Here is a 24,727-nt window from a genome sequence, read left to right on the forward strand (position 1 = left end):
TACCAGGAGATTCCTGCCATTACCTTTGTGCTTGTTGTCCCTCCCAAATTGCTGCCTCTCACAATGGCAATATTTGCCCTTACCACCTTGCTTGCTAGGCAGCACCACTGCTGCCCTATAACCATTGAGGGCAGCAACAACTGAGGGCTTCCCAGGAAGCATAGATTTAAAGGTAAGGATCTGTGCTGTGCTGCCAGTTACACACAGCCAATTTCTGCTACAAACATAGGATATTTATTGCAGTCATAAATATTTAACTGTAGCAACACAAAGCGCATTGTAGACTTAAAACGTCCTCCTCTAAGCATGTTAAAATGCAAGACACGCGTTTATTTATTCAAACACTCCAAAGAGACAAATCACAAGTTTTGGGATGATCCAAGAATGATCATTTTCCACTCTGAATTTCAGCCAGGTAAACCAACACAGCACAGTCAGAGTTACAGGTTGTGTTTATGCACACACATGTGGATGTGGATATCACACTGTTTGCCACAAAGACCTAGTCAAGCCATCTGTCCCTTCTGATAGCCTTGACAACCAGCTTGACTAGTTTGTTGAGTCATGCTTCTTTCTTTTGAGTAGATGGCTTGACTTTATTTGCTTTACTCTTCACAATTTGAGACATGTTGTTGTTGGGTCAGCCTGCTCTAGCTCCTCAGGTACATCCTCCTCAATTAATTCCTAGGGACGGACTGAGACTCAGTCTGGTCAAGCTTTTTAGCCTCTAAATCTGAAGACTCACTGATCCCTAACAGGAACACTGTGGTGAAAGATAGCAGATGTGACCAGCTGGAATACTGACCTCCAGCAATACCTTCCATGAAGTTGATATTTCTACAAGAGAAGAGAAGCTTTGCCTGCTAGGCAAGACTAAATGTTCTCTACCAGCCCAAGGAAAATTGGCCCCAGATGTACTGAGTCCCTTGGCTGGATGGGAGTGGTCCTATAGCCAGGCAGTTGGAGCCTATAGGTTGCTAATTTCTCTCAGGCTCCTCCTCCATGCAAATCAAAATGTTTACATAGAGAAGGACTTGTACCATTTTCTACTGGAAAATATCACTTTCCTCCCTCATCTCTTTGATCTGACTTCAGCCTGCCCTAGTGCCAGACTGGCCCCCAAATGGAGGCTGCAGTGTGAGGACATGTCCTCAGTGGCATATAAACAGGCTGGGAAAAGGGCAGGGTGGATGATCTATAAGTTGCAGTCTGCCCAAGAGGGTGTATTTTGGGAATGTCTTGAGTTCACATGTACTAACCTTTGAAAAGAGACTAAGGAGTTGAAGCTAGCTTGAGATACCCCATCTTCTAGGAGTACCTGTACAATCATGGTAAGGCTTGCCACACTATACACAAATGTGTAAACAGTATAATTCAAGGTAAACCAAAGTCACTTTTTCCTATGGTAAAAGAGTCACACGGAAGGTAAGAAGACAGTTGATGCTTTTATGTTAACCAAGACAACTTTTGTGTTGTGCCAACCAGGCTCGTGTGACCTCCTGCCTCTAACAATGAAGCCTTAATTTATATTTCACAGCTGTAGTTGTTGACAGTTTGGTGTAGTGGTTAAGGCACCAGGCTAGAGACCAGGAGACCATGAGTTCTAGTTCCCCCTTAGGCACGAAGCCAGCTGGGTGACCCTGGGCCAATCACCCTTTCAGCCCTAGGAAGCAGGCAATGGCAAACCACTTCTGAAATCTTGCCAAGAAAACTGCAGGGACTTGTCCAGGCAGTTGCCAGGAGTCAACACTGACCCAAAGGCCTCCCCGCCACCAAAGTTATTGATACAATTTGTATGTGTTGTGTATGTGTATGTATATGTGTGTGTATGTATGTATGTGTGTGTGTGCGTGTATATATATATATAAAAATATCAGACAATATCGATTATTTTATTTTTCCAATGGCTTAAGATGGCCTAAAAATGATTTTTACCCTGGCAGCAAAAGAATTTTGAAACCTACAACCAGGTAAATCCATTAGCAAGCTCTGGTTTGAATCAAAGTCTCTTCACTTTCTAAAGTAGTTGTTTTATTCTACTCCTCAAGAAGCACCATTCATTTTTTCCAAATTGTGCATTTTGCTCTATTATTTCCCTGGTGCTTGTTTGTAGAACTGCCCCATTAACTTTGTTTTAGAATTTTCAGCCTAAAATTTCTGAATTGGACCTCGGAAAGAAGGAAGAGGAAGAAGGGGAAGAGGGAGAAAGAGAAGGAGAAGAAGGAGGAGGAGGAATAGATTGGACCACTTCACTCTTTCTGTGCAAGCACCTCCATTCCCTTCGTTCGAAACCAACCTCACGGGCCGAAGGAAGAACTTGTCTGGGGGACGCAAGCCCCACCCATTACTCCCCGCCTTCTGACGTCACTAACTCGACCGGGTGAGAAAGGCGTTCCACAAGGTGGCTCCCGAAGAAGGAGGTCACGTGATGGTTTCAATATGGCGGCGCCGTGTCGCTGTCTAGCCTCAACACCTCCACCTCTGAGGGAATCGCGTTTCTTCCGGCTCATGGAGTTCGGCCGCGGCCGGAATCTTTGAGCGCCATTCCCGCTCCGCTTAGGGCAGACCAGGACGTGGGTCTTTAGTTCGAGAAGGCCATGCAGTTCCCGGCCCGCGGGGAGGACACTCGCACGAAGAGTATGTTCGTCTCACGGGCCCTCGAGAAGATCCTCTCCGAGAAGGAGGTGAGGCGGCCCCCTCACGGGCAGCTGAGGAGAGCCTGCCAAGTGGCGCTCGGTAAGTGAAGGAGCGAGCGAGGATCGGCCCTTGGACGTAGGCAAGAATTGATTAATTCGGTCCCTCCCCAGCCATACCACCACCACCACCCCCGCTGCCGCTCTCCTCACAGGGCTCCCCGGAGTCTGTCAAACGTTGGAAGAGCAGCTGGGGACAGTTGGCGCTTCCATTCCCAGTCCTCCCACTTCACCCAGCGACCTTCCCCCGGAAGGCAGCTACCAAAGGTCGCTAGCTGAGTCTGTGGCGGCTTTGCTGCATTATCTGCTCCCAGGCCATCTAAGCTCACCCTTAAATGAGGCAGACCTGAAACTCTGAACTGTCTCTTCTGTTTTGAAAGGTGGCTCTTCTCATCGAGGCGTCCTCACACATTTCTTGCCCTGCTTCCAAGTTTGAGGAATTCCTGGCTCAGTCATCTGTCAGCTTCTGTAAAAGTTACGCATCTTTGGTCTTGGGTGTGAATTCACAGGGATTAGCTTCTTTGGAGTCTGCCCTCTGTAATGCCCAGCTGGGACCCTGCTCAGGTCTCTAAATTCATAATTCCTCATCATGATGGGTGAGAGGAGAAATCTAGATGTACGGGTATACAGTACTTCACCCTTATGACCCCATAGTGTGAGGAACTTATATTAACAGGAGCTCTCTGTCAAGTGTCTGAGGATTCATAGATATATATGCATGCAATTTTCTTGGCCTCTCTAGCTGCTGAGTAATATCAACAAATTGATGTAGTTGGTGGAGACAGGACTTGTCATCAGAAACTGCTCTGTAAATTAATCTGCCACGTTGGATCCTCCCTGGTTTGTGAACAGCTGACTATTTCAGATCTTCTGACAGGAAGTGTAAAACAATTCCCCGATCAGGTTAATTTGTACAAGGAAAGATTTCTCTTTGATTCAGGAAATGAGAGCAAGGTTTGCTTTGCTTATCTCACTGCAGCATGTGGTACTGCTTGCTATGGACTTCCTGGAGCTAAACACAGACCATTTTTTCAACTTCTGATCTAATGGATAGGCTGTGTTTTCTTGCAATTATTTTTATGACTCTGGTAATGTTTTTTGGAATTCTTACTGGACAAAGTCTCTTATTACAAAAACAATGAATTTACTAAAGAATAATTCATTTGGGGGCAAGGAAGGATAGAAGAAGTTGGAACTATTTTTTTGAATTATTCCAAATAATTATTTGGAGTTATTCAGTGAAACATTTTTAAGAATGAATGTGATCTTAAGAAATAAAAAGATACATAGTAATCAGCATGTATTATATTGCCTGGTCACTACTTTTGGATGCTTTCAATCCAAATATAAAAGACAATCTGACAAATTTTGAGTGAAAGTAAAATGTATTAAACATATGTTTAAACACAGTGAACATTGAGGTAGATAATTTTTTTTCTGAAAAATATGTCAGTGCTGTTTTCAAGAGGCTGTCTTTAAAAATATTGCACAACCCTGTGGGTAATGTTCAACTTAGCCTTGAGATGAGATTTAAGCTGCAATTTTTTGCACATTTATTTAGGAGCAAGTCACTGAACTTGCTGCTAGGTTCAGACACTGCACTCAGTTATGTTTTTTTTAACTAACTCTGAATGTAGCATACAGCTTTTCACATAATACACTAAGCAATCAATCAAACCTTGGCTTAGTGCAATGTGTGATGTAGTATCTGAGAGTTGTGAATGTGCAGGTTTAGCCATGACCAAACATCACTGTCAGAGTTCAATTTCCACCTTGTAACTTTGGTATTATTATCGGATGATCTGAACTGATACATGAGGTTGGAGAAATGTATTGCTAAGCAATCTGCTTGCTTAACTAATCAATTATAATTTATTTTATAGTACAATTTTATCTTTGTGCATAAAAATAAATCCTGTTGAATTTATATTGTAGGCTCAGCTGTTTGTACATTATTGTCCTTTCTTGTAATTCAAATCTGTTTATTAAAAAAACTGCCAATCTAATATTCAATTAAAAACAAAAATTAGGCCTGTTCATATTGTATTTATGCAGCACTTAATTCTTATATAAATACTATGTATTACAATTATTTTTATTCTTATTATATGACTGAATGAGAAGGAGACAGATCACTATCATAGAGATTGAAGGTATTAATAATAAGAATTTGTATTAATAATGACTATATCAGAGGGCAGTGTACTACTGTTGTTTACAGTAGCACCCATGATATTCTTTATATATCTGTTTCTGCAGTTCAGAACTGGTGATTATTGAAACATTTACAGGTATTATGACTATACATTTCAAACTGGCTTCAAGACTGATTATGAAGTGGTGACTGAGTTGATCAGTTTTGTGGATGATGAATGCTGTCAAGGGGTATTTTGATAGGGCCTTGTTGATTCTGCAAAACCTGTTAGTAACTTTCAGTACAATTGAACATGGTATCTTTCTGAAATTTCTGAAACTTGATGGTATTGTTTTGCAATGGCTCATTCCTTTTTGAAGGGATAATTTCATAATAGTTCTGGGGCAGTATATCCTGTTCATGGTTGTTGGTCTGCCATGTTCTACATTTTATCTTATCCCATATGCAATTCTGTATCAATATGAAACTGTTAAAAGAAGCAGTCTGTATTTTGCGGGTTTTGTATCTACAGTATGTTAATGATATCCAAATCTCTCTCTCCCCTCCCCCCATAATCCAAATTCAAGAAATCTGTTTGATTTCTGAATCGGTGTTTGATATCAGCAATGGATTGAAAGAATGTAAATAAATAAAACTTAATTTGGTCAGACATGGTCTTGATTGATATTAGATGTGTCAGAAATCAGATCAAACACTAAGAAGTCATTGTCTATAGGATAAGGTGAGTTATTTTCTTCTGAAAACTCAGAATCAAAGCTTGGGCCTACTTCCTGCACCTGGATCCTCAGGTTCTGTAGTGATGAGACTAGTGTACCAACAGATCTGAACCCAGGGTGACAAGGAGATAGAAATCAGAAAAGTTAACATATGGTAATAATTTAGAATGTTAAATTACTTAAATCTTATTTTAATAAAACTGATTACTGGCTTATGCTATGAAGAGAGAGTTCTTAGAAAGTTCAAATGCTATTGCTTCCTATGGGTTATGCTAAGGAATATGTTGAATGAAGATTCCAGATGACTATCTCATATAGCTAGCGAAACAGAATTATGTGTTTCAGTGAATTTGCACTCATAATTAATGCATCTATAATGAATCTTGTTCCTGGATGGTAGTATTTCATTTTATTTATTTATTATTTGATTTTATTTACATGGCCACCCATCTTGCCAAAGAGTTTTAAATTGCATGTAATTTTGAAGCTCAAGCCACTGCTCACAGATTTCATTATAGTCCAAAAAACTGTAATATCTTTGTGGTATTTGTTTTATTTGAAGACTGTTTGACAGTTTTAGATATAACTCCTTTTAAAACAGATATGTGTAAGTATTGGACAATTTAGAGGTGCAAAGTGCTGTACAAACCAATATCTTACTTTCACAAGCTGAAAAGCTACAGCTGCAATGTAATTTTGTTAAACTGAAGAATATTCCTTAGTGCTGGATGATAACTGTACATAATCGAAATATTTTTTGAAAGCCACTCATTCTTTAATTTAAAAAAAAAACTTGCTCTGTTTATGCTGACACTGTTTTGCTATTTTGTAGCAAATAACAATGTTTGCATACTGCCTATTCCATTTGACTACTTGAAGTTCACAAAACACAATAAACTACTCCCAAAACATTTATGAAACTAGTTGAAACCACAGTAAGAATCTTACCTCAGCTGACACACTCAAGTCAAACTGGTGGCTCCAAATGCCGTCAGCACTAAACTGTTCTTATCTGCCATTCTGCAAATACAGGAGGAAAGGAAAGATGGTGGAAGATTTAGTTGGAATCTTTTCTGGTAGCAACCATATGATGAATTTAAGTGTTCCTTACATACAGAATACATTTTTGAATATTCATCCAAGTTTTACTATAAAATATCTATAGCTTTTCAATGGTGAATGAAATGTTTCTCCCAAACATCTAATTATATCCTGATCTATTTCAGTCTGGAACTGAAGTAATCACCATGTGTTTTCATCTCTAGAACTAGTTAAGTGCATCAGTTTTGCATCATAAGGAACTTGAGGTTTTGATCTAGAAGCAGTCATTCTAATATTGCCAAGTAAGAGTTGTTACAGTAGTTCATTCTTTTCACAAAAGAGTGGATTGTGATTGACAGCTCCCAGTGAGTTTATCAGCATTTGGCAATAGAAATTGAATATTCTGTTCTAGCTTACAAATGAGTGCTATTGATTTTCTTTTCCCTTCCAGTTCTTCTCCACAAATTAAAATTGAACTATATTTTGATGTTTAAAATTGTGTAATAGAAATTATATGGAATTAATATCCTTAATATTAACTTATATTGTTTATAGCTATGCAAATAGGCTTATATCCCGTTATAATTCTATAATTATAGAATTAGCTTGCCAGAGCCACCTTTATGAATTGTCACCATGTGACAATTACTTAGCTTGCCAGAGCCACCTTAAGTAATTGTCATTATTTGTACTTTTTGCATATCATATTCTTTTGACCTGACATAATTCCTTTTCTGCAGCTATTCATCTATTGTGTGTAAATTAACATATCATTTTTTGTATTTGCTGAAGTGTCTGGTAATCTGTGAAAGACTGTATCTGTAATACATTTCTTACACCAAAATGTTTTGCTTTTACTGTATTAAACTCAGGCTGCTCTTTGAAAGCAAAGTGGCTGTGGGTGTTTGGACCACTCAGATCTGTGGATATTCCAGCTTTGACCTTGGATAGGGTCGCACTTCCCCATTCAAGGATGGTACACAATTTGGGGGTCTTCCTGGATACACAGCTCCTGCTCAGTGAGCAGTTGGCAGCTATGGCCAGGAAGGCCTTTGCCCAGCTTCATTTGGTATTGCTTGCTTTCCTACATCAGGGGCCTTTCAGACAGTCATTCATGCCCTGGTCACTTCACAGCTTGACTACTGCAATGCACTTTACATAGGACTGCCCTTGAAGACCACCCAGAAGTTTCAGCTGGTCCGGAATGCAGTGGCACAGGCAGTGATGGGCATGCCTCAGTATGCTCATGTAATACCTTTGCTTTCCGAGCTGCACTGGTTGCCAGTTTGCTTCTGGGTGTGATTAAAAGTGCTGGTCGCTACCTATAAAGCCCTACATGGCATAGGGCCTGGTTATTTGAGGAACTGCCAGTCTCCCATAGTATATGCCTGGCCAGTTCGATCTGGCAGGATTGGCACACTCCAGGTTCCATTGATTAAACAATCCCATGTGTCTGGACCCTGGAAGTGTTCCTTCTCTGTAAGAGCACCTGCCCTCTGGAATGAGGTTCCCCCCAAAATTTGAACTACTCCCACCCTATTGCTATTTCGAAGGGCCTGGCTCTCCACCTAGCCTTTGAAGAGGACAACCGATGCCCCTTTCTTCCTTTTTGTTCCTTTCTGGGTTTGTTTACTTTGCCATCATTGTTCTTTTGTCCTGTGCTGTTTTTGTGTTTTTTGTAATGTTCTTTGTTTTTAAATGTTTTAGTAATTGTAAACTGCCCAGAGTCACTGGGAGTCAGGTGGCATATAAATTACTTTATTGTTGTTGTTGTTGAAGATAAAGTCCAACATAAATGGCATTATGCATAATTTCCTCTTTTAATATTATTTTTAAATAAAGCAAGCTGTTTCTTTAAAAAAAATCACTAGTCCACAATAAATCAGTATTGTTTTTAGAATCAGCACAGTAATCACCATATTGTATCCACATCTTGAGATTTCTTCATTAAATTGAGAAAAATAGGGATGTGGAAGTAGAGGAGGGGGAAAAAGCTGATGATACTGAAATCATAAAGTCTTTATGGTCAAAATCCTGAAATTGAATAGAAGAGGAGACATACATCTAAATGGCTTAGTTTCTGTTAAGGGTTCTGCAAGATTCAGGTTACAACTAGGATTGCTGGGACAAATAAGCAAAACAAACCAACCAACCTACCCTGATTCTGTCATTTTTCAAAACATCAAATCTAAACTAACAGAGATTAAATGTGTGTGTATGTATATGTGTAAGAAAAAACGTGACAGGTGAGGCAAGAAAAGGCCAACATTAGGTAAGGGAGTAATGTGCAATGCCTTCTGGCGCATACTGTATAGTTTTCCCTAAGCAGACTGCCATGCTGAAATCTTTTTATTTAAACATAGCCATTTCTGTTTAGATTTTTAAAAAGTAGAGTTTCCAGGTATAGACATAGGTCAAATGGTATGAAAGTTCAGTGCCATGTCACCATAATTATGAAGTACAGTAATATCCAGAATATACTTCTGAAAATTTAAAATAGGTATTACAATGTTAGAGCAACAGTAGATTATTTACTGGCTTCTCAAAGCAGATGCCATTTAAAAGTCTGTCTGATGGAAACAGATTTTAAAATAATATATTACAGTTCAAATCTTGATATTATTTGCAGTTAAATTACCACAGAAGTTGGACAAGAAAATACAGTTGGGCAGATATAGGTAATGAATCAGTTTTGTTAAATTATAAATGTACAGGAAGATAATAATTACTTATAAATATACCGGGAGTACCAAACATTCTTAACTAGCTTACAAAGCCAATAAGCTTGTGGTTTACCTTGTTTTGGAAAATAGGAAAGGATTGGTAACTGCAGGAACAATAATTTTTAGACAACTTGCAAGAGAAGTTCAGGAAAAACTCTGAAAAAGTATTGTGTGCTCTTTAAAAACAGCTTAAGGCAGATGATTTGATGTGTAGCCATAAGACTGGGTTAATGGTTTCTAAATTTTGGTTTCCTATTGTTTCATCTGAGAAACTTAAGAGGCCTTCCAAATGAGGCCCAATCCCGGTATTCGTGTGACATTAGGACGCCCCCCCCCCCCCTTCATCAAACGATGAAACTGGAGGCTTGCAATTGTGAGCAATTTCAGTATATTCCTGTACTGGTGACACTGTATGTGTGGATGGGGAAATACCATTTCAAGACAGCAAAAACTGCTTGAGGCACAGCAACATCTTATTGCTTCTGTAGAAGAAACAATCAGGGCTCCCAGGGGAGAAGATTCTTGGCTTATGTGACCTCCCACTTCCAAGGATCCTGTTGTAGTAGCATGCTGGCATATTTAGGTAAGGAGCCCAAATGCAGAACTGCCAAAGTACAGCATTAAGATTTTGGAAGGCAACTGAGGTCTGCCATTGTGGCAAGCACAGAAATGTGGAGAAGTGCTTGGAGTTTATTATCTTTTTTGTTAGTGAAGAAGAGAAAAAGATGCGTGTTTAGGTATAGACCTGAGGGAGCAGATAAGGCAGTTACAGGCTAGAAAGTGAGCTGCTAATTAGTTATCCAATCTCTTGGGTGAACAAGGAAGGTGTTGATTAGTTCATAGTTCTCTAAAATCTCTGGAAATTGGCAAATGTGTAGATATCTATGCTCAGTATCAGATGCATTTTACACTAGTTTCAGAAGAATTGGAGGACAAAAAGGTTGGTAATTTAGAAGTGCCCTTATTAAGTAAACTACATGATAAACAAGGTTGGTGTAAGAAGTTAGTTTAGATCTTTAAATACATATTTTGGTCTACCATACTACTATTGTATTTAAATCAACAGAGGCACTGGTGGCACTTTAAAGATTACTTTTATTATCTTATAAGCTTCCATAGGTCGCAGACCACTAATCAAATACAGTATAATTCTGGGGAAGGCATATGATGTATGCATTTATTAATAATAGATTTGCTAGTCTCAAAGGTTTGAGACGACTTTCCTGCTTTTACTACAAGAGATTAAATATCATTCCAAATGTTTTGCTATAGCTGTGATGCTGAAATGCAGGTCATTTGCTTTGTTACTCTGTATTTCTTAAATCTTTTGTTCTGAGAAACCTAGGCAAGCACAAAGATCAACAAATGGCTAGGAATCTTACTGTAGTAACAGCAGTTCACACTCATCAGAAACTAGTATTGACACACCCTTGTAATACTGAAGAAAATTAGTAGTGTTGAGATTTTCATCTTCCATATCACATCTTGGAGGCATTGAACGTTATGGCCATCACCAACTCCAGTGGTCTCAGTATGCAAACAAAAAAAATCTTGTGGGGTGGATATAGTTTCTAGGTCACCAGTTAACATACTCATTCAAGTGACTCGCAAGCATCTGAAGAATCTTAATAGCTATATAATATCATAAAAAACTGAGTGCTGCTAAACTCTACAATTATAATAGCTATAAAAGTGTTATTTTAATAGCACTTGACAAGATTAGTCTATTTTTATATATAGAACTCTTTGTTGGTACCATTTATATTAAAAAATCAAAAGTTACTTGAAGATACAAAAACACCATTTCCAGAGACATTCGTATCTTTGTGTGCAAGGCTGATTATAGGCATAGGTGTCTTAAACTTTCAACATATAAAACTTCCGTTTCTTTTTTTTTCCTAGATGAAATAAAAGCAGAATTAGAAGAACAAAGGTAAGTAAATTCTCTGACATGATGAAAATTTGTCAAAGACTGAACCATCTAGCTTGAGGTGTTTGTATAGCTTGTTAAAGATTGCAGATAGAATAGCACTTGGCATACACTGAAATGTTACTTATATGAATATTTTGTAAGATATATAAAGATAAAACTTTGGTGATTCCTTCTGCTAGGGATAAGTTTCCTTCTAGAGGCATATGTTTCCAACTTGCATCTAGACAGGGAAGAGCAGGTGCACAAAAATAGTTTGGAATGCTGAAGGAGGTACACCACGTACAGTTATTGGCAACTGTTTAGAAAAGTGGGGGACTTGGGGAGGGTATGCATGTTTAAGCAACTCTTGTGGCTACGTATGGTCTACTTGAAACTGTCATTCTATTTCAGTTACTAGTAACGACTTCCACACTTCCGAAAGATAATGCATACCACTTCCTTACTTTTCAACTGGAAATTTCTTTCAGTACCTATAATTTGTCTATTTTCTGCTTCTCTCTATGATCATTTTTCATATCAATCATAATACATGCATTTAAATGGCATGGGCACAGATACTAATTAACAAGGTTAATTAACTACATCTGGATTCTGTGTGTGTGTGTGTATTTCTAATAATATTGGCTTTTAACATTTTCTGAATCTCATTTTGCTTAATGATATGTTGTGCTTTCTATTAACATAAATTGATAATTTTAGGAAGAGTCCTAATGATTTTTTATAGTTTGATGTTTTAGTTGATCATTTTCCTCACTGGATTTTCGTTTTGTTAGTGGTTTCTGATTACCTTAAAATCCATAATCATCTGAAAAAATAATATTGTATTGTTTCAACATTACAGCTGACTGTTTTGTTCTGGAAGTAGCTTGTTATGATTTTCATCTCCTTAATTTATAGTTTTGTAGATTTTGTAGGTTTTTACTTTATTTGCTTACATGATGTGAGTCCCTTTTTAAAAAAGAAATTTTAGGCACTGGGATGATTTGCAATAGTAGTCTCATATCAGACCATTTTAGTGGTGGCGATACCTGTCTGACACTTTCTCTCCTGAAACCTAATAATCATATACCTAGCAGTTAAAATCTTGAACTTCTAACTGAAAAACAATAGTGAAGAAATACTGTCAATTGGTTTGCACAGCAAGAGTTTGTTATAACATACTTGATAAATGTAGGCACAAAAGGAAATCTTGTCTGTCTTGAGAGAAGTGTTTATTCTGTGCAGCTACAAATTACTATCTTTCAAGAGTGACTTTTTACACATCGCCAATCAGCGGAAAGCCCCAGTTGTTTTGTACTTGGGGTGGAGTTAAATTAATTGTCATCTTGCAAAAGGGAACTGGTAGTGACTTGATGTTATAAGAGGACTTAGGGAATTCTGCATGTCCGTGTGCTGAATTTTAATAAGCATGGATGTGGGAGATTATAGCCCTAGGCTTCAGTATTTCAGTTGCCTGCTGGCAAACTTACTTCCAAGCAGGTATGGAAAAGAGTAGGCTTTCTGGTAGTAAATAATTGTTGATGAAAAAATTGAGCCAGTTAGATATGAGGAAAGTCTGACAGAGAACAGGCCTTAACTCGATGCACTCTGCATGCAGGAGAAACTGATGTGAAAATGAGGGATCAGTTTATAACATCAAATGATTTTTAAAAATTTTTTCTAATTAGCCAAGGCAATGAAACTGCACCAAAACCAAACTTCATTGAAGCTGATAAATATTTCCTCCCATTTGAGTTGGCCTGTCAGTCAAAATCTCCACGGATTGTCAGCACTTCTTTGGATTGTTTACAGGTATTCTATTGAAATTTAGTCTGTTGTCACCTTTGGATAAATTGGTTTTGCTTACTGAGTTAATGTTCAACAATTGTGTGTGAATGTGTGTGCTTTAATATGTATGTTACTGTGTTGTAGAGGGAATTAAAGCTTGATTATCTTTTCCTTCTCCCAATGTTTTGAACATTCCTGTTTAATTTCTGTTTATATCTGTTGGCTTAATTTTTAAGGCCTTTATTTTCCCACATACCATACTTAAAATATTCATTTTTAATGCCACTTATGTGCTATGCGGTTTTCTGAAAAAAATTAGGAGCAGATTGAATTTTTGCAATTCCCTCCATAGCAGCTTTCTAATTGTAATGTTCCCTCCCCTTCCCTGGACTTATTCATTAAGATGTTCTGGTATTTTGAATATGTTAAGTGATCTAAGGCAATGAGTACTTGAAAATGAGTTTAATACTGTGGGTATATATTCATTTCTTGTCTAGAAACTCATCGCTTATGGACATATCACTGGCAATGCTCCAGACAGTGGAGCTCCTGGAAAGCGCCTGATTGATCGCATAGTTGAAACAATATGTAACTGCTTTCAGGGTCCTCAGACTGATGAAGGAGTACAATTACAAATAATAAAGGTAAGTTCTTGTTCTACCTTTTAGGAAACTGGATATTTTGTTAGTCTCAGTCTTCTGTTATTTCAAGGGAATCCTTATATCTATTTATAGATAATTTTCTTTTTATGTTACATGACTATGTATCACTTGGTATTTATGAAGGTATGTCTTATTAAAGAAGTAAGTTCTTTATAGAACACAAGAAAACAATTTTCAATAGTTTTTGCCTCCTGAGTTATTTTGCTAGTTTATGTTGTATTCTGTGTATTTACTTTCACCTTATTTAGATCCGTGTTTTCTCATTTGGGATCTCATTTCCTGCTGCCCCTTTTTAAGTGACAGTGAGTAGGATTAAATGCTATTAATTATTGCAACAGCATCACTACTGTTTTAAGGCTCTTTTCAAATTAAAAATTCTAAGTTTAGCAGTAAGTGATCTTATTTGCCTTGGTATTATCAATCCCCAAAGTATGAATAATTAATGAAAATATTCCATAGATTTCAAAAAGTTCTCAATGTTTTAAAATATGGGTATAATTTTTCAGTAACATTCCCTTTTAAGGGCTTAACAATTGAGTTTGAGCTAGATATAACATTCAGTCACATGTTATTTTTCTGCATGTAAACCAAAACAGTTTGGTAATGGGAAGTATTGAGAAGGAAGGTGTCTGGAATAAGGGGGGAAAAAATCTCAGACTTAAAATACAGTCCTATATACAGCGGATTAGAAAGTTAAGTTCCCTTGCTTTTGAACAGGCCAAAGTCGATGGCTACTTTCACCCGATGTGCTAATTCATATAAACCATAATTTACTGCCTTTACTCAACAGAACACCCATGGCACAGTTCACTCAAAATGCAAAATGGTAATCAAATAAACCACATTACAGCATAGGATGATTTGACAACATAGCCAAGATGCATAAAAATGTAACATTACTTCCTGGTTAAGTGGATAGGGTTATGATAGTGTCGTTTTAAGAGCGCACAGAATACAAGTTGCCAGATATACGCAATTTATTAGTGTTGGAGATTTACTTTTGTACTAGTGATATGGAAACAGTGCTATGTGAGCTGACATTGTGTGTTAAAAAAGCCTAAGGAACAGAAAATGCAAAATATAAAAATACAAAGATTGTCCTCTTTTGCTTATAAGTACTTTAGACATAAGGTGAAATAGCAGTGTGATTTATTTGAAGAAAAGCTGGCATAAAATAGTTGCTAAAGATGAGATGGCATTTTCCCAAGCAAGAAGCTGCTTCTGTCCTTGGGGCCCACTGCCTGCCCTCCAGAAAGAAGGATTCAAGATGCATTTGTTAGCAACAGTGTGGTGGATTTTATTCCTTTTTTAATCCTTACTTCAAAAATATTCTTTCTTTAAAAGTGCTGAGTAATACATATTTTAAAAAATGTTTTGCCAATTTTCATTATTATGATGTCTGTGTGCCTTTTTTTTCCAGGCTCTTCTCACTGCTGTCACATCTCCATATATAGAAATTCATGAAGGAACAATCCTTCAGACTGTTAGAACTTGTTACAACATCTACCTAGCTAGTAAAAATCTCATTAATCAAACAACTGCCAAGGCTACTCTCACTCAAATGCTGAATGTCATTTTCACTCGGATGGAAAACCAAGCTGTATGTAGCAAATGTTTCTCTATCTGTCTTACTACATATTCAGCTTTGAATACTGATACATGCTGTTGTTTTTCTTTTTTATATTCATGTTGTGTATTTATCTAAAATAGAACAAATGACTCAATTGAGAGAGTTTGGGGGTTATTTTGTTAATTGCAATCTGCCTATTTTAGGTCTTGCACTACATTTGTTATCTGTTTCCCACCTCTGAATGGTGGGAAATTGCACTATCAGTGTTTAGCAATCCTAGTCATAGAGGACTCCAAGAGCAGCAAAAGTGAAACTTGACAATTAAAGGTTCCTCAGCCCTGGGTTTAGGATAAACCATAGGCATAAAATAAAATCTGCTGTTTAATTCCCCTCTCATTTGCATAGTATCTCCACTTTTTCTTTATTTGGCATAATCACAAACCTGATATTGTCTGAATTGGTCAAAAGACTAGTTAGTAAAATTGAAAAGATGCCTTTGAGCTACAATTTACACTTTAAACTGTGTTTTTCCTGTCCAATTCTTGATTGATAATTATATTCACCTTCATTTAGACATGGCAAACCAGGAAAAGGAGAAGAGGTTATGATTTAATGTGTATGACTGTCCTCCAAATCATGTATCCCACCAAAGCCCCTCCTCAAATTTGCCAGTGCAGATACTAAAAATTGGAAGCGTAACTTCTTATCATTTTGAGATAGAAAAATTAAAATGTAATCCTAAATAGATTTTATATAGCTTAAAGAGAAAAGGGAAACCCAACCCTGGTCCAAAATAACTGAGAAAAGAAATGGTTATCCCTATATTTATTATATGATATAACCACATTCATTTTGCATTGTTGCCTTGCTCATTTCAACCTTCACTACATCAAAAACCTTAAGGTTTTCCAAATCATTACTGTACTTATTGTAGCTTATATACTTCTGGATGATGGAGACTGTAACTGAAGTTGTTTTCCTATATTGAAGGTCAGATTAAAAGGACATAATGAAAATCAACCTCTGCTTTCCTTAAGTTGAGAAAATACTTTCTCTTTGATTTCTTTCTTTTTCTTTTTCTTTTCCTTTTCTTACTTTACATTAGTTTGTATTAGTTTTTATATTCCTTTTTAAGAGTTTTAATACATTTTTATATATGTGTATATGTGTGTGTGTATCTCAAAGAGAGAGAAAATACTTCGTACATGAACATGAAATACTACTACTACTGATCATTTTATTTAAATTTATTGTAGCTGCCCACACCTGTAGACTCTGGGTGGCTTACAAATACCAAAAACAAAAAAGAAAAAACCCACACAATAAAAGCAATTAAAAACATACAAACCCCCAGGCAGCTTAGGCTAAAACAAACTTTTTTTTTTTTATTTGTTAAATCGTGTCAGATTCTCGGAGACGTCCCTGCAGTTTTCTTGGCAAAGTTTTTCCAAAGTGGTTTGCCATTACCTCCTTCCTAGGGCTGAGAGAAAATGACTGGCCCAAAGTCACCCAGCTGGCTTTGTGCCTAGGTGGGACCAGAACTCACGGTCTCCCAGTTTCTAGCCTGGTACCTTAACTACTACACCAAACAATCGTAACAATAATAAATGAAACCAAACTAGGAGCCCCACAAACATATTAACCCCAGGCCTGAGACTGTCAATCTATCTATACACATATACATACACTACACACATACACGTGTGTGTGTGTGATGTCTATATATATGTGTATAGATAGATTGATAGTGTCTATATGTGTGTGTGTGTGTGTGTTCTGATGTACAGTATGTGTATACACATACACATATCAGAATACCAAATTCATTTTGGAAAATACTCCATACTGTTGTCCTGGAATATTAAACAAGGTGTTTGAACTTGAGTGGATTACATAGGAGGACAGAGACTTTTGGAACCACTCTGTAGTATTTAGTTATGGTTCTTCCTGTTAAATACTTTTTGTAATATATTTTGATGTATGTTGTGGAAACACTTTCATTCTATTTTTTAAGATGCAAGAGACAAGAGAACTAGAAAAATCAAATCAGCAAAAATCTCAATCTCCCATGATTCATACTGTGTCAGGGTCTCCTAAGTTTGGCCAACTGAAATATAGCCAACAAGAAAGCAAGCCCTCAACTCCTGTTAAAGCAGATTTGACTAATGGGGAGCCTGAAAAAAAAGAAAATGGAGATGACAAACCACAGGACAATTCGACTTCTGCAGTGCTTGGTAAATAAGCTTTTGGTATATGTGGCTTAAAGCTTTATGAAGCTCTGGTTGAATGCCGAGGCTGCATGCCACTCACTTGGCCTGTCGTGTGCTAACTTCAGTATAAAGGTCATGGTTTACATTAAGCAAAGTTCTCCATTGCATCTGAACAGTAAAACTATGAAACTGGCTTAGTCAACAAGCCACACAAAATATCTAGTATCTGTAGATGGCATTGAAGGATGGGAGGAAAGCCACTACTAAAAGACAAGGCTTTCTATATTTATATAATATGATCAGACAAGCATGGCTTGAATCCATCCCCAGTGCCCTAATTTAGATGTAATGGGGAGCTGTAGCTTAATGCAAGTTAGGACTGTTGCATCCAAGCCAGAGCATGATTAGGGAAGGGGAAAGATAAGAAAGGAATGTAATGTCATGACACTTGATAAAGCTGTGTAAATCATGGTTTATAAAATCTTGATAATTATTCAAATTAATCAAAGTAAAATGGTTAATCTAGAATGGCAATATTGATTTATACCTCTTTCTTAAGACTGCATACTTGGAAGTTTGGACGAATTCATGTTGGCATTGCATAGTTTTTCTTTTGTTGTTCACTTAAAAAAAATCCAGCGCATGAAATACTAAAAAAAATGGCTGTGTATAGGCAATAAGCCTATCAGTAATGGCTCACGCTGTAACAAACTATGTAACAATATGTAATTGGGGTTTCATCATTTCTGTTCCACTATTGCTCTGTTTTTAAAGTACAAACTACTTGATTACCAGTATAGTTTTTCAGGTGGGCTCTATCTCAAGTAATGCAGTTACTGATTTTCAGTGATTTTTTAACAGCTCAGCACTGAGCGAGATGTATCCATGAGATGCAGCTCAGTGTACCACGTATGTTACAATTAAGTGACAGCATGCAATTCTCAAACTATATAGCACCCATTTGACTTTTGAAGAGGGATGTACAGGTGTCTTGATGAAAGACTTGCACTTTGAGAAATCTCCAGAAAACTTCTGATAATTACAGTTGCCTTTTGTGGAGAGCCTTATTTCATGAGTAATGTGACACCTGTCAGAGTTGCTATTGTCGGAGGAGGCTCATTGCTGCACTGAGGATGTTTGTAAGTCTCCTGTGCAAATTGGGCAAGAATGGTCAGTTTTTCTTAACTGGGCTATACGGGTTTACAAAACAATATAGGGGATAGTGGGCTTTTTTTTTTTCCTTAAGAGATGATCAATTGCAACTTTTTTTTTCCAAATAACTTCTTAATATATATTTTATCAGAAGAAGAAACTGATGGAGGCAAAGAAATTGTTAAAGAAATCTTGGAGGATGTGGTCACTTCAGCGGTTAGAGGTAAACGTTCTTTGGCTAGGTCTCTCTCTCTTCTGGCCTTTTAAAAAGAACATCCTCATTCTTATTTTTTTCTTCAGGACACTCTTGGTAACAATAAGTTAAAAGTAGAACTAGTAGCCTTTTCGCATACAAGATTCTGAATCAGCCTAACAACCTCCCATATCATTAGAGAAAAACTAATACAGTACTTTGCCAAAGTTCTATTCTCTCAGTGCTTTCTATTGACTCTGTGAATTAAATTTTTCTTTGCAAAATGCTCAGTATGTAACTATGGCAAATATATAATTCTCCAGCTTCTTTAGAAGAAGAACTGCTAAAGCAAGCTCTGCCTGAATCAAGTAGGATTTTGTCTGAGCTGGGAACTACAGTTCTTGCCTCTCCAGGTGGCTGTCATGAAAATCAGCAAGCAAATGGAATTTCAGATGATAGACAGTCTGTCTCCTCCACGGATAATCTGGTAGGGGTCTTAAGCATATATAAATTGAATATAAAACTCCTAACTTTCTGGGAGGAATTGGTTGGAGATAGGTATCTAAGGCTAGGGTTAGAGAAGACACTAAAATATTTGGAAGGGCAGACCTGACTTCAAAACAAATAATCAAAACATGGATTTCATTACCAATTTAACTGCTTAGGTTGGTATGTACTATTGTGATAAAATAGATGCTGCAATGTCTTGTTGAAACATGAATTTGGAGCAAATGATAATGAAATTTAAAATTTATTTTGAAATGTTAGCCTAACAATTTGTTATGCAGTTAATTGTAGCATGTGTCAACGTTTTTCTCTGTTTTTGCCCCATCTGTTAAATAGTTGCAGCTATAATTTATTAACAGATTCATAGAAATTAGTTGTACTTTGGCTAAGAATAGCATTGCAGAAGACTTTCTATATTTATATAATATGATGAATTAGCTACTGTAGTGGTAAATATGATACACATTGCTATGTCATAGGCAAGCATACATGAATGTGCTGCTTTTGCATAATGCATTTTTTCCTGCCACAGCTGCTTAGACATAATATGTATTTTAATTCAGGTGCTTGGATCTTAACCTTAAAAAAAATCTCACACTTTTTTTATAGAAAATTATAATATTAGAAAAGCATAATAATGTTACAAAATACAATCAGAAAGTGTAACAGGAGTTGAAGTGATATGAATATATCTAGTTAGCCCTATGAAAAGGTTTGAGAACTGATGGAAAAAATATGAACAGCTTAGCAGAGCTAATATGTTAAGGTAATTTCTTAATATTAAATGAATATGTTAGACTCAGCAGTAGTAAAGATAATGTATTTAATATCATCTTTATTTAGAATCTGACTAAAATGGGTTTGCAACTTGTTGCAGCTTCACATGATTTACATTCAGATTTAACGGACACCTGTCTGCCTGAATGGTTCATTAAACTGAGACCCTGTGTTTTACTAGTCTTTGTTGGAAAAAATGGTGGGAAATTGTGCAGCCATTATTCAGCAGCATGAATCTGAGGCCACACACACAGAGAGACTTACAAGCTCATTCCTGCTTAGTGTTCGATCTCAAAAAAGTTGTTCTGTCTTTTAATGCTAGAGCATAATCCTTACTATAGAGTCAAATATCTGTCAACTTTAGCCATTCTAATTAATGCTTTTGTGGCTTTGATGTTTAGGAAATGGATGTCCCTGGGCCTCAGACAGCTGCCAAGTTCTCTCATATCCTTCAGAAAGATGCCTTTCTTGTATTCCGGTCATTGTGCAAACTTTCAATGAAGCCACTTGGTGATGGGCCTCCAGATCCCAAGTAAAAAAATAAAAGAAAATTTCAGATTTGTATTGTCTCCATATGCTGATACAGACCTCAGAGAACAAAATTAATTAACCACTTACAAATTGATTTTACCTATTCATATATAACTGCTTATATAGAAAACTTAAAGTATTATAATAAAAAAGAAGAAACATTCTCTTAATAATTTAATTTACTTTTAGACTGAATTCACTGTTTTCCTGATGACATATAGTAGTAATAAAGATTGTATATGTAATCATCCTCAAATATGAAACTTGCAAATCTTGCTTTTCTGAAATGATCCTTAAGGGCTGAGCCAAGACTATCAAAGTACCAAATGTAGGTTCTCGCAGATACCTCTGAGGCCAAACAGATGCCTTTGGACCTATAGATTTATGTCTTTTATTCTCAAGCATCAGAAAAGAAGACTGAATGTACAGATTCAGTTATTTGTATGGGTGCTGGAATAGAAGATGTGTGTGTGAGGGAGAGAGAATATTAGAAGTAGCAGGATACATGGAAAGGCATGTAGTGAGATTATTATATTATTACACTATTATATTATTACAATATAAATTGCTTTATTTCTTAGTTTAGTTAAAACTAAAATGGAGTCTTGTAAGTATTAGGGCTTTTAATAAAAGAAAGTAATCTTCATGCATTGCAGCCATCCAGTGCTGCAGTGTTGTTCTTGAGGGTATGTTATAAAAGAAAAGCTTGTTGTTAGCTCTCTTGATGTATACGGTGAGATGAATTAGAATCTATCCATTCTTAAATATTCAGAAAAGTGAGGAGATAGTTAAAGGTTTTGAGATTTCAGAATCTCAAAAATTCCTAACTCTGAGCATTCATATTCCACAGGAAACTTAGCAAAAAAAAAAGAGTTTTTTTAAAAAAATAATGTTCTTCTCTTTTTCTGTTTTCAGATCTCATGAATTGCGCTCTAAAATAGTATCACTACAGCTGCTGCTTTCGGTTTTACAAAATGCTGGTCCAGTCTTCAGGACACACGAAATGTTTATAAATGCAATCAAGCAATACCTCTGTGTAGCATTATCTAAAAATGGAGTGTCTTCTGTTCCTGATGTGTTTGAGCTCTCTCTTGCAATCTTCCTCACCCTTCTCTCAAATTTTAAGATTCATTTAAAAATGCAAATTGAGGTAAGAAGGTTTTGTTTTCTTCTTCAGATTAAGGTCTTTATATTCTCTTTCAGTTAACTTTGTAGTAAACATCACTGTTCCTGTATATGGTTTATCTCTCAAGTGGCTGTAATATGTTTCAAAATGCATAATTTCAGCTTTTTTTTTTTTTTTTTTTGCAAATTGTGAATGAGTTATCACAAATGAATGAACAGGAAACATAAATATGCATTTGAAATTGTGTAACATGTTTCCTGTTTTTCACATATGTGTTCAACAGGTGTTTTTCAAAGAGATCTTCCTGAACATTTTAGAAACCTCTACCAGCTCCTTTGAGCATAAGTGGATGGTTATTCAGACTCTGACTAGGATTTCTGCAGGTAATTTGCTAATGTCTTAGATAAACCTTCCTTTTCTGCTTTCTTTCTATATATAAAGGAATATATGAATTTAAATATAGGCATGCAAAGTTGATTTTTTTTCACAATTTTTTGTGATGTTTTCCTAGTGTTTATGTTTAAGCTTTTCCTACAAATTGTTGCTTGAGTTATTAAGTATCTCACCCCATCCATGCACTGTGAGGGGCAGTAAAGATAGGAGGAGAAGACAAGGCGTGAGGGAATGAAGGTAGCTGATGTATGAGCTTCTGCTGTAATGAATTTATTTGCACCATTTAATCTCCTGACAAGGATAGGTAGCCTATAGGTTATATGTGGCTTTCCAGTCCAGTGTTTGTGATCTCTAGAGCTTAGCTCCTCCCACATCTTACTGGCAAATTTTACTAGCAAAATAAAAAAATCAGCAGCACTTTTTTTTTTCTTAACACACTTAGTTCCCTTTAAAAAAAATAAACCAAAATTTCTTTCTCCAAAACAGGCTGAAAATTTCAAGCCCACTCTCTTTGATATGCTTCTTGCAACCTATCTTATGATGTGTGTTTTAAAGATGAATAGTGACTGATCCAAGATTGGCCAGTTAACTCTTATATCTGTACAGGGATTTTACCTAAGTACTACATATTGAAATCAGCCATTACACATTGCTAAATGGTACCATATCCAATCTACCATTTAGAAGCAGTCTAACTAAAGGTGCTTTGAATATGAATGACAAACAAGGCAACAAAAGGGAATCTCTGGATTCTCATGAAACGTTCCCTCCCTTTTGAAAACTCAGGTCCAGGACTTTTTAAGGTTAGGAAATATTCCAATCCTGATATCATAAAACAAACAATCAGGTGTCCTTTGCTTCAATATATTTTCTTGGTCAAAACTGAAAAATGCCTTGTAATGTTCTATTGTCTCTCAAACTATTGCCAATCAACTGAATTTCATAAACTATATTTCGGTTTTAGATGCCCAGTGTGTAGTGGACATATATGTTAACTATGACTGTGACTTGAATGCTGCTAATATTTTTGAACGGCTTGTAAATGATTTATCTAAAATTGCCCAAGGACGGAGTGGACATGAGTTAGGCATGACACCACTGCAGGTAAGATCTTGTTTGTTTATTCTGAAGTAATTCCCCACTTCCTCCTAGGTAAATATGCATAGCAATTCAATATTAATATAATTTTGTACTATCGTTTCTTTGCATTAGTGTATCCCAGTTATTCTATTCACTTGTGTATCGCAGAATTTAGGACCGTATTTAGGTTGGAGACAGATCCAGACTTGGAGTAAGTGATAGTGATAGAAGAGAGAGCACCATAATCTATGCATTCCTAAATCATAATTGATTTTATTTTTGTACCAGTCTGTGGTCTTTTTGGTGAATCTGCACTGCACTTTCTTTAAGATGAAGCTAATGACCAGTTTTCAGTATAGTTGTTTGTTCTCCACATTTTTGCATATAGGAACTAAGCCTAAGGAAGAAAGGTCTTGAATGCTTGGTCTCTGTTTTAAAGTGCATGGTTGAATGGAGCAAAGACCTATATGTGAATCCAAATCATCAGGCCACCCTTGGTAAGAAATTGCTTTTCTATATCCAAAAACATATTTAAATAGTTGGTAGTTCAATTTCTTGCTTCCCATTTATTAACTAAGTATGGTTTCTTGATCTTAGGTCTTCACAGAACTAGAATTTTCTATGGCAATTTTTGTGGTGCTGTTTGAGGGAGGTAGAAGTAAGATATGCTACCCCATCCTTTTTCCATCTGTGATCCTCCAGAAATGTTGACTAGCATTATAGGAATTGAAATCCAACAAATCTGGGAGTAAATGTTGTAGGGAAGGCCAACATGTCCTTTTATAGATAGCAGGATTTCTAGTTCCAGTTAATTAGCAACTTTCTGAATTACTCAGTTGGGCACTGTAACATAAGAACATTTGTGATGAAAAGCAAATATTTTTCTTCTGGAGTTCCCACAAATGAAAGGCCAGCTCACCCCATATTGATCTATTAGCTCTATAGACTAGTAGGAAATTTGGAGGGTGTGGATAGGATTACATATTTATTTTTACAGCTGTGATTCAAGGTTGGTACAAGGGTCTAAATACAATCTACAGTTGCATGTAGGTTTTGAGTATCTCTTTCTTTTTATGTGCAGGTCCAGATAAACCTTCAGATCAAGAAATGGGGGAAGGAAAATGTTTAGAGATTGGGGGAAGAAGAAGCAGTGCAAGCTCTTTAGACTCAACTGTATCCTCAGGAATTGGGAGTGTTGGCACCCAGACTGCTGTTGCTGATGATCCAGAGCAATTTGAGGTTATCAAGCAACAAAAAGAGATAATTGAACATGGGATTGAACTGTGAGTTGAAATTACTGCTGGAGTAGTTTTCAATGGTCTTTTCCTGATAGATACGCTCTCAGTTAGCTGCTGTTATATTTGCTGTGTATTGTTTCACTAAAAGGAAAATGAAGGTATTATCAAGAAAGCTACAATGAAAAAACAAGTGAACTTCAAATGGTCTCCAAAAGTGAATTCATTTTACTGACTGCCCTTTATTTGCATTCATAAAATTC

The 24,727-nt window shown here is 36.6% G+C and overlaps 1 protein-coding gene across 3 annotated transcripts in view; it reads left to right on the forward strand.

Annotated features, from left to right (window-relative positions):
* The first annotated feature begins 2,406 nt into the window (after positions 1–2,406).
* The window catches only part of ARFGEF2 (ARF guanine nucleotide exchange factor 2), a 47,017-nt gene continuing 24,696 nt past the window's right edge, over positions 2,407–24,727 (forward strand). Inside the window, exons 1-14 of one of the 3 annotated variants that reach the window (XM_025170801.2) lie at positions 2,407–2,736; positions 11,231–11,261; positions 12,929–13,052; positions 13,526–13,672; positions 15,111–15,290; positions 17,275–17,494; positions 18,774–18,845; positions 19,139–19,302; positions 20,501–20,631; positions 21,546–21,780; positions 22,040–22,139; positions 23,114–23,253; positions 23,618–23,726; positions 24,311–24,512. In XM_025170801.2, coding sequence (XP_025026569.1) covers positions 2,598–2,736; positions 11,231–11,261; positions 12,929–13,052; positions 13,526–13,672; positions 15,111–15,290; positions 17,275–17,494; positions 18,774–18,845; positions 19,139–19,302; positions 20,501–20,631; positions 21,546–21,780; positions 22,040–22,139; positions 23,114–23,253; positions 23,618–23,726; positions 24,311–24,512 — 1,994 coding nt within the window. In that variant the 5' untranslated portion in view covers positions 2,407–2,597. The remainder of the gene's footprint in view (positions 2,737–11,230; positions 11,262–12,928; positions 13,053–13,525; positions 13,673–15,110; positions 15,291–17,274; positions 17,495–18,773; positions 18,846–19,138; positions 19,303–20,500; positions 20,632–21,545; positions 21,781–22,039; positions 22,140–23,113; positions 23,254–23,617; positions 23,727–24,310; positions 24,513–24,727) is intronic. The other 2 variants (XM_007434628.4, XM_088128477.1) reach the window with 2 other exon arrangements.

The sequence above is a fragment of the Python bivittatus genome, unplaced genomic scaffold, assembly GCF_059951505.1.
Source record: "Python bivittatus isolate LINGU-HERP-01145 unplaced genomic scaffold, Pbiv_v1 ctg000700_np1212, whole genome shotgun sequence".
NCBI classification, from domain to species: domain Eukaryota; kingdom Metazoa; phylum Chordata; class Lepidosauria; order Squamata; family Pythonidae; genus Python; species Python bivittatus.